This window comes from Bos grunniens, chromosome X (assembly GCF_055505025.1).
Source record: "Bos grunniens cultivar Pamir isolate PY7600 chromosome X, Bosgru_T2T1.0, whole genome shotgun sequence".
NCBI lineage: Eukaryota > Metazoa > Chordata > Mammalia > Artiodactyla > Bovidae > Bos > Bos grunniens.
Genome location: NC_141194.1, coordinates 64,005,736 through 64,023,664, shown reverse-complemented (window position 1 = coordinate 64,023,664; position 17,929 = coordinate 64,005,736). Strand labels below are relative to the sequence as shown.

The following is a 17,929-nucleotide window of genomic DNA, read 5'->3' as shown; positions in this document are numbered from 1 at the left end:
TTGCAATTCCCCTACAGCACTGTTTTTCTACCTACCTTCAGGTGAGGGAACATATTAGCATGATCACCAATAAAGAAAGTATGAGGCATATAAGCCAGCTTCTCAGAATATTGCTCAGCAACTTCAGCAGGTGAAGTTTCCTGATCAGTGATGATATAATCCATGAAAAGTGCGCCACTAGTCCCAGGATACCCCAGCCACATTGCCTAGAAGAAGGAAAAAAATCATATGAAAAACTAAGAACCTTCATCAAAAGGGTCTAAAATTAAATAAGTAAACAAACGAGGGTGGACTTCTTTAGCCAATCAAGTAATATTTCAAACTAAACTTCCAAGTGCTAATCGGTTTTTCCAATTTATAACATAGAACAACTGTTTACATCAACTACAAACTGCATGTCTCCATAAACATGTACCTGTGGGCATTGTATCCTTACCTTTAATTCTTTGTCCCTATGCATTTTCAAGAACTACACTTTTTTCATAACTTAGGCACATCTATCCTATTGTGTCAAAGGACAGTTAACCAGAGGGGGGAAAAACATATCACTGTCTTTTTAGCCCAATAAACATAATGAATGTTGTTATTATTACTTCCTTTACCTGAATAGGAGCTGGCCTGAGAGCAAAGAGTTCATTTCGAGCACCCTTGGTATAACCATTCATATTTACAAGGATGTGTATACCATCTTGATGGATGCGATCAGCTGCTTTTCCATTGCATGGAATCTACAGAATAAAAAAATAAAAATTTATTATATACAATCTCAGACTGATTCAATTAGCCTTAATGATATTAAACAGAATTCAAATTCCCAGACGCAAAAATACAAGAACCCAAATTAAGAATACATTAATGCAGAGTAAAAATATGGTTAAGTGCCATTAAAATGGGCCCACAGTATCACCAAAACAGGATACAGAGGAAGGAGAGTTTAATTCTACATTGAATGTATGAACAACTAGGCTTCATAGCAGAGATGGTATTTGAAATGGGTGTCCAAAGATGGATAGGAGTTTGAGGGAGTTGGAAGAATTATAATCTCACAGAGAACTATATGAATAAGGAACCAGAGTAAAGTGCACAGTAGGTTGAAAAAACTGGGTAGATCACTTCTGTTTGCTATAGGGTATAACTGAAGGCTAATGGGGGGGTGAAAAGCACTGGCAAACAAGGTTGCAGTCAAACTCAGAAAGGTTGTGAAGGCCATTCTGAAGAGTCTGGACTTCATATATGAAGTTTACATATATGAAGATTAAAAAAACCCTCCAGGTGTAAAACAAGCCACAGGGATATAACATATGCCATGAGGAATATGGTCATAATACTGTAGTAACTTTGTATGGAGACAGATGATTACCAGACTTTTCATGGTGATTTCATAATATGTGCAAATGTCAACTAACTATGTAGTACACCTGAAATTCTCCCAGGTGGCGCTAGTGGTAAAGAACCCGCCTGCCAATGTAGGAAATGCAAGAGACACAGGTTTGATCCCTGGGTTGCAAAGATCCCCTGGAGAAGGGAATGGCAACCCACTCCAGTATTCTTGTCTGGAGAATCCCATGGACAGAGGAGCCTGGGGGGCTACAGTCCATGGGGTTCAAAGAGTCGGACACAACTAAAGCAACTTAGTGAGTGCACACACACCTGAAACTAATATTGTATGTCAACTATGCTTCAATTAATATATATGTATAAAAGATATATATATTTTTAAAGAGTTTAGACTTCAGTCAATAAGCAGTGAATCCTGAAAGGTCTCAAGAGATGGAGGGTCGTATGCTGCTTGGTCACAGAAGAGTCCAACCCTACACCAAAAATGGTAAGGTGTACTTCCAAAGCAATAGCTATAATGCAAAAGATGTTGGGTACAAATTATTTATGAAATGACAAGAGTCTTGCAATTCTCCTACTAGGATTTCAATGATTCATCTATATGAATTACTAGATATACCACACATACCTCTGTTAGTCACCAAAGTGGCCAAAAGAGCCTGTAAGAAAAAACTCTAGTCCATACCTTCAGCAACATTCCCTCACAGGTTTCAATCTTAATTTATCATAAAACTTTAGCTCCTAGAGAAAATAGCAATGGAGCCAAGTATAAAAATAAAGATTTAAAGGCAAAGGTCCTTTAAATGACCTGTTTGTTCTTCTTCCAAGCCACCATCTTGTTCAACTTATTCAGGTAATATTAGATATCTACTGTCACAAGTGCTAGCTCAATCCCCAGAGAAGTTCTATGTCCAAGCAGAGATATATCATATTTCTATTTAATTTGCAACCTCAGCAAAATCCATGATGATTACAAATGTAATGTAATAAATGTAAACAATCAAGGAAATAAGATCAAAGCAATTGCCCACAGGCATGTAGTATGCATGTGCGTGCGTGCATGTGTGTTAGTCGCTCAGTCATTTCCGACTCTTTGCGACCCCATGGGCAAACCCACCAGGCTCCTCTGTCCATGGTATTCTCCAGGCAAGAATACTGGAGTGGGTTGCTATTTCCTTTTCCAGGAAAGGCATGAAACAGCTGATGTTAAATATTTGTCAGGAAAAATACAAGCTAGACGTCAACAGTTTTATTCACTATTTGCTCAAATTATAAAGCTGAAGTGTAAGAGTTACACCTACCTGAGAAAGATCAATGAAATGATTGGCTTCTGCCATCACCTTCACTCGGAAGTTTGTGCCGTCATCTGGGCTCAAGGCATAACAGAATACCTGAAAGGTAGCACATAATATGTATTTAATAACCTCGGCTCATATCTTTCCTAAAAAGACACTGGGCTTAACACCTAATGGTGACAATAGCGGCTCTAGGGAAACACTAGTCTTACCTCAAATTTATCAGGATTGTGCATGCCTGGAATAGACTGCATAAGATGAGAAGTAGGATGATTCCCAAAGTCAGAACTCACATATCCTACACGCAGTCGACCATCACTGAGCTTCAAGTCTTTTGGATGCTCATATGGTGGTTTATGAAGGACATTAATCTAACAATGGAATTCAAGGCTTGTTAGTAAAGTTGAGTCTATACATAAACTTTCACCTAGGAAAACTGACTAAAAACACAACTCACACCTATTGGGAATGGTTTTGTGCCCAGAATACTTCTTTAATTCATATAGCCAGTTCAATGCAACCTTAGCAACTTATATAATATGGTTCATACTGTGACCTGTTTCTGAGGCCAATGAATAGCCCAAGCAAGTCTAAAAGTTATAGGAAGGAAGCAAAGTGGACGGAGTATGACAAACCCTACATTTTAGAAGAAAATTCTGTAGGGGAACATTTTCAAAGAACAGAATTAGACCTAGCACTCCACTCTATTCTGCTAAGTAAATTCCCGCCTTTTATCAAGTAGTGCTCTAATTCTCAAAAGTAAGTATAAAACACATTACTAAAAACTATGATTTTAAAACTAAAGAAACATCAGTCCACTGCTAGTATTTCAGTTAAGGGTTCTGCCTTATAGAATGGAAGGGATTATGATCAAGATAGGACAGGGACTTCCTTGGTGGTCCAGTGCCTAAGACTCCATGCTCTCAATGCAAAGGCCTGGGTTTGATCCTTGGTCAGGGAACTAGATCCTGCGTACTGCAACTAAAGATTGCATATGCCACAATGAAGACTGAAGATTCTGCATGCCACAACTAAGACCTGGTACAGCTAAATATAAAAATAAAAGACAGGACACAATGGAAGGAGCTTCTGGGCTCACTCACAAAGCTTCATTTCTCAACTTGGGTGGTGTTCACCTTATGATAACTCACTAAGCCATAAATCTAATTCAGTTTTTTGTATCCATGTCTTACTTTACAACAAAAAGATTAAAACAAAAGACTTGCACCTTATCCAAGCAGAGGTTCCCATGCCTCTCAGCAATAGCTTTCCTGAAGCCATGAGAAAGAGGATATAGCATACTATGATGAGGATGCACAGAAGGCAACCTATTCTTCTCTAACTGGTCAGCCACAATGCTAACCAATTTCTTCATTCGTTCATCATAGTCTGTCCAGTCACAGACAATCTAGAGAAGGCAAAAAGAAGATATTATCCAGAAAATTGTATTCCAAGACTTAACATTTTATGTGTCTTTGGCCTAAAGTAATGTCAGATAACCCATTAGAGAACACTGTCTCCAACCAAGCCTGGGTTAATATGGCAGATAACAATTAAAAAGAGATTACAACCCTGAAAGCCAGTTACTGGCCCATTATTCTTTACCTGCAGGCAATGAGCCAAATTACAGTAAGCGTCAGGAAAATCAGGTTTAAGCTTCAGGGCAGTGCGATAAGAAGCAATTGCTTCTGGAATATTCCCTGAATCCTGGAAGTAAATAAAGTGGGATGGTTAAAATGTTCCCTAAAATTAAAAACATTACCTACGAAGATGCACATATTATAATAAAATACATATAAAAGAATAGTACCTTGTGAATGGAAGCCAGATTACTGTGGGCATCTGCAAATGCAGGGTTAATCTGAATGGCACGAGTGTAACACTGCAAGGCTCCCTGAACATCCTGCATCTCCTTTAGAGTGTTTCCCATATTAGAGTAAGCATCAGCAAAGGTAGGACTGATTCTAAAGGACAGGACAAAGATTTTATTTCTCTAGTACTAAAACCTTTAACCCCTGTAATGTTAATTTAGTCTGCTGTTACTAAAAGTGCCATATATCAAATGTGCCGAACACCAAGCATTTAAAACCTTGAAAAAAAATAAGGCTGGGAGTCTCTTACCGAATTGCCTCCTTATAATGCATCAGAGCTTCCTGCAGTTTTCCCTGCTGCTGTAATACACTTGCTAAATTTGAATGAGCAGCAGCAAACTCTGGGAAGACCTATAAAGATTAAAAATGATAACTGAGGTTTAAAAAAATAACTTTAGCTAAAACAGCAGTAATAACTTATAACAAGAACTTGGCTCAAGCACCTTTATTCCCTATACTTCTCTCTACCTTCTCCAAGTCTATGCATTCTTCAAAGCCAAAGAGCTCAAATTCTACCTCTTTATTTTATACCTCTCCATGTTTCAAAACATAACATCTTAATTTATGCTGGTAACTCTAGCATCTCTCTCTTTGAAATTGCTACCACATCTAACCAACCAACATTATAGCCATCAGGCACTGAAATTATACACTTACTGATAACTCCTCTTAAACTGTCGCTTACTGTTTAAATTTTTATGCAGATCTTATCCACATATAAAATAACAACCTCAATGTTAAGGACTTTCTTGAATGTTACACAGGACCTCACTCACACTTTAGGTACTCAATTAATTGGTTCAATGAATGATTCAACCACTATTTATTTTTACAAAAGAGGTAGATGACATGGCAGACTTAATTGCCTTCCCTCTATCACAAGAAATACCCCGTCACACCACCCTCAACATACTTCTAATGCTTTACGATACAGGCGAACTGCCTCTTCAATGTTTCCCTGTTCCCGTTTGATATTGGCTAGGTTGTTCAGAGAGTCTGCATGGGTGGGACACAGTCGGAGAGCTGTGTTATAACAATCTTCTGCTTCAGCAACCTAAAAAACAAAACAAACTATTCAAACCCTATACAGAGGAATCAAAGAGCCACCAGTGATATTATTCTAACAATTGCTTAGTTAAGCCTAGTGGCTGGTAATATTCCAGAAACAGGTATTTTTTCTATTCTTCCTCTCAACCGAAACTCCGAAGTCAAACAAAGTATTGAAGTCAAACAAAATATTGAAGTCGGACACTTCAATATTTAATACAGGACAATAAATACAAAAATGACTTTTTAAAAAATCCCACCAGGTGACAAAGAAAAAGTGAATAAAAATCCTTACACTGCCCTTCTCTTTGAGAGCATTGGCTAGGTTGCAGTAAGCATCAGGGAAATGTGGTTGCAGTTCAATAGCTCGCCTGTAGGTGTCTATTGCTAGATCTATCAGTCCTTGCTCATAGTATACACAAGCCAGGTTGCCGTGTACCACTGCATGATTTGGACTCAAGCTTAGGGCACGAAGGTAAGCTGCCACAGCTCTGTAAATAAAACACACACACACAATATAGCTAACCTTTAGTGGATGCTTTATTACAATTCATGCCATACTATACTTAATCTCAAAAATCAATATTGCACCTTTATAAAATGTATTTTTACACTGAAAACTTTTCTATACCCACGTAAGAAACAGGCTTTCCTTTGAAAACAACACAAAGTTAAAATTCAGGATTTACTTTTTGAACCATTCAGAAGGAATAATTTTGTCTAAAAGATAACCATTTCAATAGTTTTACAATAAAGGAAATTTCAACTAAACCAGTGAGACAGACAGTGACTTTATGAAAAGCCAACAATGCAAAGTCAGGCAATAATAAAAGGTAACACAGCAGATCTGATGAGGGAAAGCAACACAGTAGAAAAGGAGTGCATTTCAACAAACCATTGTAATAATTTCAGTCCAAACTCTCAAGTGTTGATACAACAGACTCCAAATAGAACATTCTCTCACCTGTCAAAAATCCGTGCCTCTTTCAAGACATTTCCTAAATTGATATAAGCATCCAGAAAATTGGGGTCAAGGGTGACAGCCTAAAAATTGCAAGATAGTTACTCAGAGGAAGTTAGAATTTCAGACTCACTTCCCAATTACAATTCTTAATTCTGACATAATTTTAGATCTCCCATTACATTTTCTAGTATAATTCAATATTATTTCTTTCATTTTTAAAACCCAATTATTTCAGTACATTCATTATTCACAAACCTCAATATTATCAAAATAACTTCCTATGTAATATGAGTAAAATGTGTCCTGAAGGAAAAAATTTTAAACTGGGTCTGCTCTAATTTTATTGAGCTCAATACTTCTAATAGCTGGCCCTATTTTATTCTGAGTTAATGAAGCTTAGGTTTTCTAAAAAAAATAATGGCAGGAAGCAGCAGCAAACTCTGAGAAAGGAAATATATACTTCAATAACTACAACTGTATACTCAGACATTAGTAACATATGTAATTAGAGCCATATACTCAGTAAGATACATTACTACAATGGGATGCTAACCATTAAATGGTCTCATCCAAATAGTTCTGAAGCTATCTTAACATATAAGCAGATATATCCACAGAAGTAATTCTCAACCCTGGCAGTGTATCAGAATTTACCTCCTAAATGGTAGGACTTCCGTGGTGGCTCAGTTGGTAAAAAGTCTCCCTGCAATGTCGGAGACCAGGGTTTAATCCCTGGGCCAGGAAGATCCCCTAGAGAAGGAAATGGCAACCCACTCCAGTATTCTGGCCTGGAGAATTCCATGGACAGACAGCCCATGGGGTCACAAAGAGTCGGACACGACTGGAGTGACTAACACTTCCTAAATGGTGCCTGAGTTCTATCACAGGGCAATTAAATCAGATTCTCTGAAAACGGGGCTGAGGGACTTTCCACAGAGGTCTAGTGGTTAAGACTCTGCCTTCCAATGCAGGGAGTACAGTTCAATCCCTGATTAGGGAACTAAGATCCCACATGTCTTGGGGTGCAGCCAAAAAGTAAAATAAAAACTTAAAAAATGAAAATGGGGCCAGGACATCCATATCTTTTACAAGCTCCTCACATGCAACCAAAGAGAACCACTGAGTAAGAGTAGGTACTCTTTTTTTCTTTTTAACTTTATTTATCTTGCTGTACCAGGTCTTAGTTGCAGCAGTCAGGATCTCTGATCTCCTGCAGCATGCAGGATATTTAGTTGAGCCACATGGAATCTAGTTCCCTGACCAGGAATCAAACCTAGGTCCCTTGTACTGGGACCAGAGTCTTAGCCATTAGACCACCATGGAAGTCCCAGTAGGTACTCTTATAGTGTAAAAAGTAGAAACCTGAACTGAAACACTGAAAAGGTAAAGGTAATAAGAAACTGTGAATATATTTAAGATTCATTAAGAATACTTCCTCTTCATAGATGGCAACTTTGTTGCACTTAAGTTAGATTATCTATAGTGATAGATGTCCACCCACTAACTTTTTATTATGGAAAATTTCAAATATATACAAAAGCAGAGGACTATAATAAACCCCCAAGTCTCCATTACCCAGATTCAACAATTAAAAAATCATGTTCAATCATATTTAATCTATATTCCAGCCTAACTTGACCTCTTCCCAGATCATTTTGAAGCTAATTTTCAGTGCTCTCAAAAACATTTCAAAATCTATTTCAGGGACAATACAGGAATATTTTTTCCTAGCATAACCACAATACCAATATCATACCTAAAAAATGACAGCAATTCCTTAATATCAAGTATCCACTGAGTGGTCCAATTTCTGATTAGCTTTGATTCAGGATCCAAATAAGACCCATACAATTAACCATGTGAGTTTAATCTTTTAAATTAAAAGCTTCAATCTCCATTTTTATTCCTGCAATTTGTTGAAGAGATCAGATCATTGTTCTATACAGCTTCCCATAGTTTGAATTTGCTGACTGCACTCCTATGGTGTCTTTAACATGTTTATGCTTCCATCTCATGTTACTTCCTATAAATTGGTGGAACTACAAGCCTAATCAGATTTGGGTTCTTTTCTCTTTTTGAAAGGCTACTTCGCTAGTGGAAGTATCAATACTTCTATCACAAGGTACAAAATGTTTGGTTGGGAAAAAAAAAAATGTTTGGTTGGGTCTCTTTTTTGCCACTGATAAATGCCTAAATTTATTACTGGTGATACTCAGATTCTATCATTTAACCTACTTCATTTATTAACTGGAACACTTGTATAAAGAGAAACTTTCTCCTATCAACTCTTGGGTTACCCTGATGTCCAGTTCACAGGAGAGCACAATTTTTTAAACAGTTTTCATAATGAGTTGGTCCTTATCTTCTGAAGATGACCCATGAATTTCTTCTTAGAATAATTATGAACTCATGAATTTAAAGTATTTGATAAGTTTCAATAATATTTCAATTATTATTCCCACTGATTCTCAACGCCCATTTTTAGACAGTGGAAGTCTCTTCCAGTTTCCTCCTGAGTACTTTTGACATAAATATATCAAAACTTCCTTGCTTTCTGCTATGACAGACTCTGGCACGCCAGATTAATTTTGTACATTTCCTGCCCCAGATCTGCAATCAGTCTTTTCACCAAGAAACCCTGCTTCTTTATAACTCTGCTTCTTTTCAAGCTGCCAGTTTAAAAAAGCAATTTTTAATTACTAAAGTACATTTTCAATGCAAAACTGGAAACTGCCATATACCATCCAGCAAATGCTACAATACTGTCAAAGAAAGATATTACGTGTCTACTTAAGTAAAGGACTATTATTCAGTTCTAATAGAAACACCCTGCATACATAAGTATTTCATAAATACCAATTATTAATTTAATGACTAACCTTTTCAAAGTGATGGATTGCAAGCCAAATCTCCCCTTGTGCATTAAAAACACAGCCAAGATTACTCCAAGCTACTGCAAAGTTCGGTTGCGTCTCAATTGCTTTCAAATAACATGCCTTAGGAGGGGTTAATGAAAGAAGAAGATGGGAGGGGAAGGAGGTAAAGGGAAAGGGGAAAATTTGTAAAGGGGAAAAAAAAAAAAAGATTGGGGGAGGGGGAAGAAGGTGATATCATTATTCCTTCTCTGACCAGCCAAAAGTGACCCTGCAGCATAGGCTCGCTTGCGCCAAAACTAATGCGCTGCCACAGCTGGCTGCTCCTGCGCTTGCGCCACCAGAACCCAGGTGCAAACCACCATGTTCAGTTCTGCCAACCGATAACCAACCCTTACACTGGGACTTAACCAGAAAGTCAGCTGCCTTAAGACGCTATGCCAGACTTCTCTTATCTGAACACCCAAGGGCTCCTGCTACTGTTTTCAAATGGTATCTAGAAGGTACAACTTAAGGGTAAATTCTTCCCACCTATCTTCCCTACCCAAGTTTCCCAAAGTGTGTTCTACAAGGTGATAATAGTTATTACCAGGAACAAAAGATTTCATGATCAAATAAGAAAACGGAAAATAGGTTTCCTGACTATAGGACTTCCCTAAGCCTTTAACAGTATACAGAGGGTTCCCTAGACTTAGTTGATCATGGAATTCCTCTTTTATTGGACATTTCATGATAATACTTATAAAACACATTTTGGGAAATGCTGCTCTAAACAAACAATACTGTTCCTCACTAACATCAAACTATGCTGAGTAGGAAAATGTTTTTCTGCCAAGGCAGATATTAAGGCCAAGCTGTCAGTCACATCCTCACAATGCCCTTGTCTCCAAGGGGGACTGAAGCTGAAACCTCATATGACAGGATTGCACCTAGGTTGAGGTCCCTGTAATGCGAGCGCAAACATCGCTTGCGCAACCTAACAGCATCGCACTGCGCAATCGCTGCGAACTGCTGCGCTACATAGAACACCCCTAGACGCAGCAAACGGCCAACCAGATCCATTAATCTACTAGACAGGCCCATAGAGAATATTTTCTTAATGAGATTAGTTGGACTCAAGGTATGTTAAAACCCAATTTTATCCAAAAAGGCTACAGAATAGGACTGAGGGAGCCAGTCAATCAGATTACTCATCTAGTCAACCGTTCACAGGGGCTCATTTGCACGCATTGCGCATTAACGCTGCGCAGCCTTTGCGCTACTGCAGGGTCACAGCGCATCATCAGAAGAGCAGAATGCTGCAATCCAAACAAAGAAGAAAAAAGGAAAAAATGAACAACAAGAAGAGTTAGAAGCTTTTACTAGTAAATTATCTCTAATAATTTTTAATATCAATTAACTTTTACTTATCTTTGACAGAATTGTGGCTACAGTATAAAACATTTTCTTACATAACTTGCTTGTATTAAAATTATTTTAAGCTGTTTCTGAAGCCACAAGACAGAAGATTCAGGCATGGAGGCAAATTGTTTTGCTGTGGCAGTTACAAACCCGTTACCATATTTCTCATCATGTGACTTTTCGGTGCGTTCCTTGCTGGAAGAGGAGGAGGTGTGTGTCTGCCCTAGATCCAGGCCTCGAGCTCCCTTCAGCGAGGCACCTTACGCATGGAATAGGAGGTTTCACCCACCTGAAACCTTCTAAATACAATATCAATGGTGAAAAACCAAAAACAAGAGAGAAAATAAAAACAAGATCATTAGTAAAAGTTCAACAAAGCAATTGAAATTCTTTGGATGTCTATTACATATGGGAATGAGGACAGTCTCAAGTCTGTAATATGGGAAACATGCAGAAGGGAGAGGGTTAATCAGGGCTATTGCATACAGCAGGGATTTTGCTGGAAGAAAGGCTCTTTATTTTCTACAAAGACAACTGAATTTTGCTTCCATCTACTAGGAATATGCTGGCTTGAATTTTCAAATGCACTGATTACAAAAGAAATACATTGCATTTCACTCAAGAGTATTTTCTTGTTCACTAAATTCTCACAAAAAAACAGAGTAACATTTTTCAAACTAGGTGTCTCCAGAGCTCTGAAATAAAGAAGTCAGCAACCTAAGGCAGGCGCAATGTCTCAGCCTAAACCGATCTCTAAAGCTGCAGTGAAGTGCAATTCATGTTAGCTGTCCGCTTGGTGGGGTGACAATTAATAGAAGCTTATCAAATATTTGTTCTATAAATTACCAATTAGATTTATCAACTAAGACTGAAATCAATTACAATTCATTAGCTGGAAACCTACATAAGGTTAATCCAAAGTGTCGGCAGAATTTATGAGCTATGCACTTAAAACTAGTGCCTTTTAACATCAGATAGCGCTGAAAGCCTTGTCCCTCCCTGGGTGAAGCAAACAGACAGCTACGCTGCGCATACACTCCACGTATTAGCATGCGCGTGGGGCTCAGAGCAACAGGTGGGAGTTTCAGAAGCATTCTGGTTTCTCCCCACTCCTCACCCCTGCAGCGCGGTTGCGTAAGGTGGCTTGTAACAAGACAATTTCATTTACAAATTTAATTTAAAATTATACCAAAAGCTTTAATAACCCAACCTGGTGTTCAAATTCATTATTTGGAAACACAATGCTAAAAGCCACCTTTCCACTTTGGCAAGTTTTCTTTCGATCAGTCCATTTCTCAAACAAACCAGCTTTGTCCTTCTGACTTTTTTTTAAGGAGGTGGGGTGGGAAGAATAAAAGAAGGAAGTGAGGAAGAAAAGAAGGTAAACAACTAGGATTGGAAAAGAGGAAAAAGGAACTTGGGGGAGGGAGTGGGAACAAGAAGGGGGAGGATGTTCCAATTATTAATTTGTAATCATTTAACAGCCTTTCTTCCACTGTAAAAAGGGTGAGGAAGATGAAGGGAGGAAGGTTAAATAAGAACTTTAAATGCCAGTATTATAGGGTAACATTTGGATGAAATTCTTCTCCACTTACAAGCCACAAAGGACTTAGAAGAGCAGCATTTTCAATGGCACCTGCATCATATAGGAGTCTTGAGCCAAATCACAGGCGCTCTGCTTGTCACCAGCAGGCAAGCCTCAGATTTAATGGAATGTTATTTATTCCCACATAAGATCATGACGGAGCCCATTGTTATAAAGATGATCTAGTCAGCAGAAAGGCTCCAAAATATTCAGGTTCTTGCTTTACCCCCAGATTTAGAACAGAAATGCCAAAGCCTGGCCCTGCTCTAGTCTGAGGCGATTCATGCCGTCAGTTTTCCTCAGTTTCATAGGACTGTTTTGTGAAGATAGCTCAATGAAGAGTTGAAGACTTGGCAAAAAGTACAAGTTTCCATAACACTGATGTTTAAATGTGTTCTATCAAACACCTACCTTGGCTTCTTCCAAGCGACCCAGGGCTTTGAGCAGGTTCCCCAGGTCACTGCGAACACAGTACAAATCCTAGAAACCCAGAGATATTCTGGCATTAATTACACTCTGCTTCATCAACCAAAGATATCTTGAAATTACTTTTATTCATCTAGCTCTATTTTTTTCTGTCAATTAGAGATGCTGCTTGACAAATTTCAGTACAGAACCACAATCCCTCATCCTCAATTCCAAATTCCAAAAATTTAAAAAACTCATTTGATGATTAAATCTGACTTGAACTGGCATGAAATTATTTACAGAGTTTACTGGTCCCACTCAGTATGAATACTTATATCTTTTGCTGCAGAAATATGTGTTGTACTAGACGGTGCTGCTCCAGACTCACCTGGGGGTTATATATGGTATTATCATCTTTCTAAAGTCCTAAAAATTCTGAATTGTAAGATCCCAGCGGTTTCAGATAAGACTATGGGCCTTGCTACAGTTCTCCTCTCCCCAAATGGTAGTCATGTTTAAAAAAAGCATCAAGTGTTTGTTCAACTATTTTGTTCAAGGTTATTATGAACCACTACTATATCAAGGGTCAAAAATTTTCCATAGTGGAAAAAAATATTTATCTGTGATTAGTTATCAGCAAACCTGACCCTAAGGCTGTCAGACACATTTAGAAACTTATTTAGTGACTTCATTTCACTATTCTAGACAAAAGGATTACCATCCAACCAAAGCTTTAATACTGGCACCTGGCACTAGATTACTCATTAGTATTAAGTGCCATTAGAGTTGAGTGGGCAAATAATGAAAAGCAGTTGACTCCACTTTTTATTAGCAGCACAATTGTGTTACTAGTCATCTGATTCACCAGTCTGTTTATCAGTATGAAAGACACGTCAGGACAGTGAGCTTAAATTTTTATTTGTTCTTGTTTGCCTTGTCAGTCAACAAGCAATGGCAATGGCAATAGGGAGTAAGCTTATCATTCTAAATTGTTTCATGGGACTAAGAGCCTTACACTAAGGCCTAGAAAGTGAAATTCAGTCAACTGTGCCAAAGTATCATCATACATATTATTCTATATGCAACTATATCATGGTTTCCAGAATCAGGTGATTAATTTAACTGATAAACAGCTTTTGTGACTGTATATTATCCATCAGGTGAACCAAAAGTCAGCCAGCAAAGAATAGGCTGCCACAGAAAACCCTTATGGATGGCCATTCTGGGTCACTTCCATGAGCTACGTGGTCTGTCTGTCCATTGAACAATGATCGGTGTTTTGGGGGAGAAAAGTTGTCTCCTGTGACCTCAAGCACAAAAGGCTAACACTAATCCTCATAGGTATCATTAATCTTATTACAGACTTCTCCTCCTCTAATAAGACTAAGTACTTTTTAACCCTATTTACACTCTGAGAAGTAATGAATTATATAACCTTGCTATCTTCTCTGTACGACTTTTCCCCCTAAACTTTAAGGGTTACCCTTCTGTTTTGGCAGACCATTACTGAACAATCCAATCATTCATACAAACTCCTTCTACTACATCTGATTACTGTGGTTATACATCTTTGGACTTTTACCAATTCCTATGCCTTTTCTGAGACATAGTAATCAGAAGTCTTGCAATACTTCAACAATGACCCTAGTGGGCTATACATCTTGGCCAACTGTTGCATAATTTTACCTCCAGTTTCTATAAACTCTTGGATGGATGCCATCCAAGTACTGACAGTCATATTTAGTTACATCCCAGTGTATGTAAATATTCAGTTACATCATTTAGATCCATTACAACATGCTAATCAAGTTAACACAGTGCCCATAGTTTAAAATAGATTATCTTCATGATCACTATAAAATAATAAAGCAATTTTAGAAGGTAAAACATATTAAATATCATAGTGAAATCCAATTCTCCCATTGGAAATTCAAACATTCATGCATGAATAACTAATTTCTAGAAAATTCAAAATTCAAGGATAACACTGAAATCCAATTCTCCCATTGGAAATTCAAACGTTCATGCATGAATAACTATTTCTAGAAAATTCAAAATTCAAGGATACCACTGTTCTCCCCCAAAGTTCAAAACCTAAGACATCAATTCTGCTCCATTCGTTGTATCAAAAAAATATCTACTAGAAGAATCACATTTTTCAAACCTGGCCCATTGTATCCATTCCTAGGTTAATATTAGGTTGGTACAAAAGTAATTACAGTTTCAGACTATGAATTTTAAATCATTATAACTTGGCTCAAAAGCATCTTTATTAATAGGAACCATTACAATCAACACATTTTTGCCAATGAGAAATGTTTATTTATTCCTGTAGCATAAAAATCTGTGCTTCAGAATTTGATGAACTCTTGGAAAGCATTTTCTGCATCCTGCTGGTTGTGGAAGCATTTTCCCTGCAAAAAGTTATTGAGGTGCTTGAAGAAGTGGTAGGTGGTTGGCGAGAGGTCGGTGAATATAGCCAGTGAGGCAAAAGTAGCCGAATTCGCTCAACTTCTGAAGCATAGGTTGTGTGATGTGTGCTCAGGCACTGTGGCCTGGAAGAATTGGGCCCTTTCGGTTCACCAATGCTGGCTGCAGACACTGCAGTCTTCAGTGCATCTCATCGATTTGCTGAGCATACTTCTCAGATGTAATGGTTTTGCCAGGATTCAGAAGGCTGTAGTGGCTCAGATGGGCAGCAAACCACCGAACAGTGACCATGACCTTTTATGGTGCAAGTTTCACCTTGGGAAGTGCTTTGGAGCTGCTTCTCAGTCCAACCACTGAGCTGGTTGTTGCCGGTTGTCATAGAAATTCCACTTTTCAGCACACGTTGCAATCTGATTGAGAAATGGTTTGTTGTTGTTGCATAGAATAAGAGAAGACAACACTTCAAAATGATAATTTTTTTGATTTTCAGTCATCTTATGAGGGACTCACTTAACTGAGCTTTTTCACCTTTCCAATCTGCTTCAAATGCCAAATGACCATAGAATGATCGATGTTGAGTTCTTCAGCAACTTCTCGTGTAATTGTAAGACAATCAGCTTCGACAATGGTTCTCGATTGGTCATTGTCACCTTCCGATTGCTGACCACTGTGCTCCTCCTCTTCAAGGCTCTTGTCTCCTTTGCAAAACTTATTGAATCACCACTGCACTGGTATTTCTGGGCAAATGTCTTGTTGATGTTTTGAGTTGTCTCCACTGCTTTACAACCCATTTTGAACTCAAATAAGAAAATCACTCTAATTTGCTTTCTAACATCACTTCCATAATTATAAGCATATAATAAATATAAATATTAAATAAACAGTAAGTATTAGATTGGTGCAAAAGTAACTGTGGCTTTGCATTGTTGAACTTCGCTATTCAATATTGGAATACATTCTTAAATCTGGTTATGTTATACATCATTTTTTTTGTTACACATCATTTTAATGTGTTTCCTGATTTATGTTTTTTGCTAATAACTTATTACTTGCTGTGTATTTTTTATTTATTTTAGACTAAGGAAATGATGTTAGACAAAAAGCAAATTCAAGCAATTTTCTTACTCAACTACAAAATGGATCATAAAGAAGAGACAACTCACTACATCAACAATGCGTTTGGCCCAGGATCACCTAACGAATGTACAGAGCAGTAGTTGTTCAAGAAGTTTTGCAAAGGAGACAAGAGCCTTGAAGAGGAGGAGCACAGTGGTCGACAATTGGAAACTGACAATGACCAACTGAGAACCACCATCAAAACTGATCCTCTTATAACCACACGAGGAAGTTGCTGAAGAACTCAATGTCGACCATTCTACGGTTGTTTGGCATTTGAAGCAAATTGGAAAGGTGAAAAGGCTCAATTAAGTGGGTCCCTCATGAGTTGACTGAAAAAATCATCATTTTTTAGTGCTGTCTTCTCTTATTCTATGCAACTACAACAAACCATTTCTCAATCAGATTGCAACGTGTGCTGAAAAGTGGAATTTATATGACAACCGGAAATAACCAGATCAGTGGCTGGACCGAGAAGCAGCTCCAAAGCACTTCCCAAAGCGAAACTTGCACCAGAAAAGGTCATGGTCACTGTTTGGTGGTCTGCTGCCCATCTGAACCACTACAGCCTTCTGAATCCTGGCAAAACCATTACATCTGAGAAGTATGCTCAGCAAATCGATGAGATGTACTGAAAACTGCAATGCCTGCAGCCAGCACTGGTGAACAAAAAGGCCCCAATTCTTCTCCACAACCACGCTCAACCACAAATCGCACAACCAATGCTTCAAAAGTTGAACGAACTGGGCTACAAACTTTTGCCTCACCTGCTATATTCACCTGACCTCTCACCAACTGACTACCACTTCAAGCATCTTGACAACTTTTTGCAGGGAAGAATGCTTCCATGACCAGCAAAATGCAGAAAATGCTTTCCAAGAGTTCGCTGAAGCCCAAAGCATGGATTTTTATGCTACAGGAATAAACATATTTCTCGTTAGCAAAAATGTGTTGATTATAATTGTTCTTATTTTGATTAATAAAAATGTGTTTGAGCCTAGTTATGATTTAAAACCGTGGTCTGAAACCACAATTACTTTTTCACCAACCTAACAAGTCATTAGCAAAAAAAAATTAATGCAAGAAATGTGCATTAAAATGATGTATATAACATAACCACATTTATTTAGAATGTATTCCAATATCAAACAGCAAATTTCAACAATGGAAAAACCACACTTTTGCACCAACTTAATATCTTTTATGCAAACCTTTATTCAATTCAACAATATGCCTGAAACTGTGGGGAAATATATAGAATCCTTATCTTCAAAGGGCCTACAATCTATGTGGAAAGACAAACACATACATATTTTTTCCCATGTAAAACAATGCTTTTTTTTAATTTTATGTATTTTTGGCCGTGCTGGGTCTTCATTGCAGCACGGGTTTTTCTCTAGTTGCGAAGAACGGGCTACTCTCTAGTTGCGGCGCATGCGCTTCTCATTGCAGTGACTTCTCTTGTTGTGCAGCACAGGCTCTAAGGTGCACGGGCTTCAGCAGTTGCCTCACGTGGGCTCAGTAGTTGCAGCTGCCAGGCTCTAGAGCACAGGCTCAATAGGTGTGGTGCACGGGCTTTAGTTGCTCCTCAGCATGTGGGA

At 38.1% G+C, this 17,929-nt stretch overlaps 1 protein-coding gene across 5 annotated transcripts in view; it reads right to left on the bottom strand.

The window, feature by feature from the left end:
* OGT (O-linked N-acetylglucosamine (GlcNAc) transferase) overlaps positions 1-17,929 on the bottom strand; it is a 42,385-nt gene that overhangs the window by 14,796 nt on the left and 9,660 nt on the right. For 3 of the 5 annotated variants that reach the window (XM_086390044.1, XM_086390041.1, XM_086390042.1), the window contains 13 exons: positions 12,786-12,854; positions 9,395-9,511; positions 6,516-6,595; positions 5,847-6,042; positions 5,418-5,558; positions 4,755-4,855; positions 4,444-4,597; positions 4,239-4,340; positions 3,862-4,041; positions 2,846-3,004; positions 2,640-2,729; positions 603-728; positions 36-206 (listed from right to left, as the gene is read on the bottom strand). In XM_086390044.1, coding sequence (XP_086246170.1) covers positions 36-206; positions 603-728; positions 2,640-2,729; positions 2,846-3,004; positions 3,862-4,041; positions 4,239-4,340; positions 4,444-4,597; positions 4,755-4,777 — 1,005 coding nt within the window. In that variant the 5' untranslated portion in view covers positions 4,778-4,855; positions 5,418-5,558; positions 5,847-6,042; ... (1 more) ...; positions 9,395-9,511; positions 12,786-12,854. Of the gene's footprint in view, positions 1-35; positions 207-602; positions 729-2,639; positions 2,730-2,845; positions 3,005-3,861; positions 4,042-4,238; positions 4,341-4,443; positions 4,598-4,754; positions 4,856-5,417; positions 5,559-5,846; positions 6,043-6,515; positions 6,596-9,394; positions 11,089-12,785; positions 12,855-17,095; positions 17,242-17,929 lie in introns of all 5 variants that reach the window. The other 2 variants (XM_086390045.1, XM_086390043.1) reach the window with 2 other exon arrangements.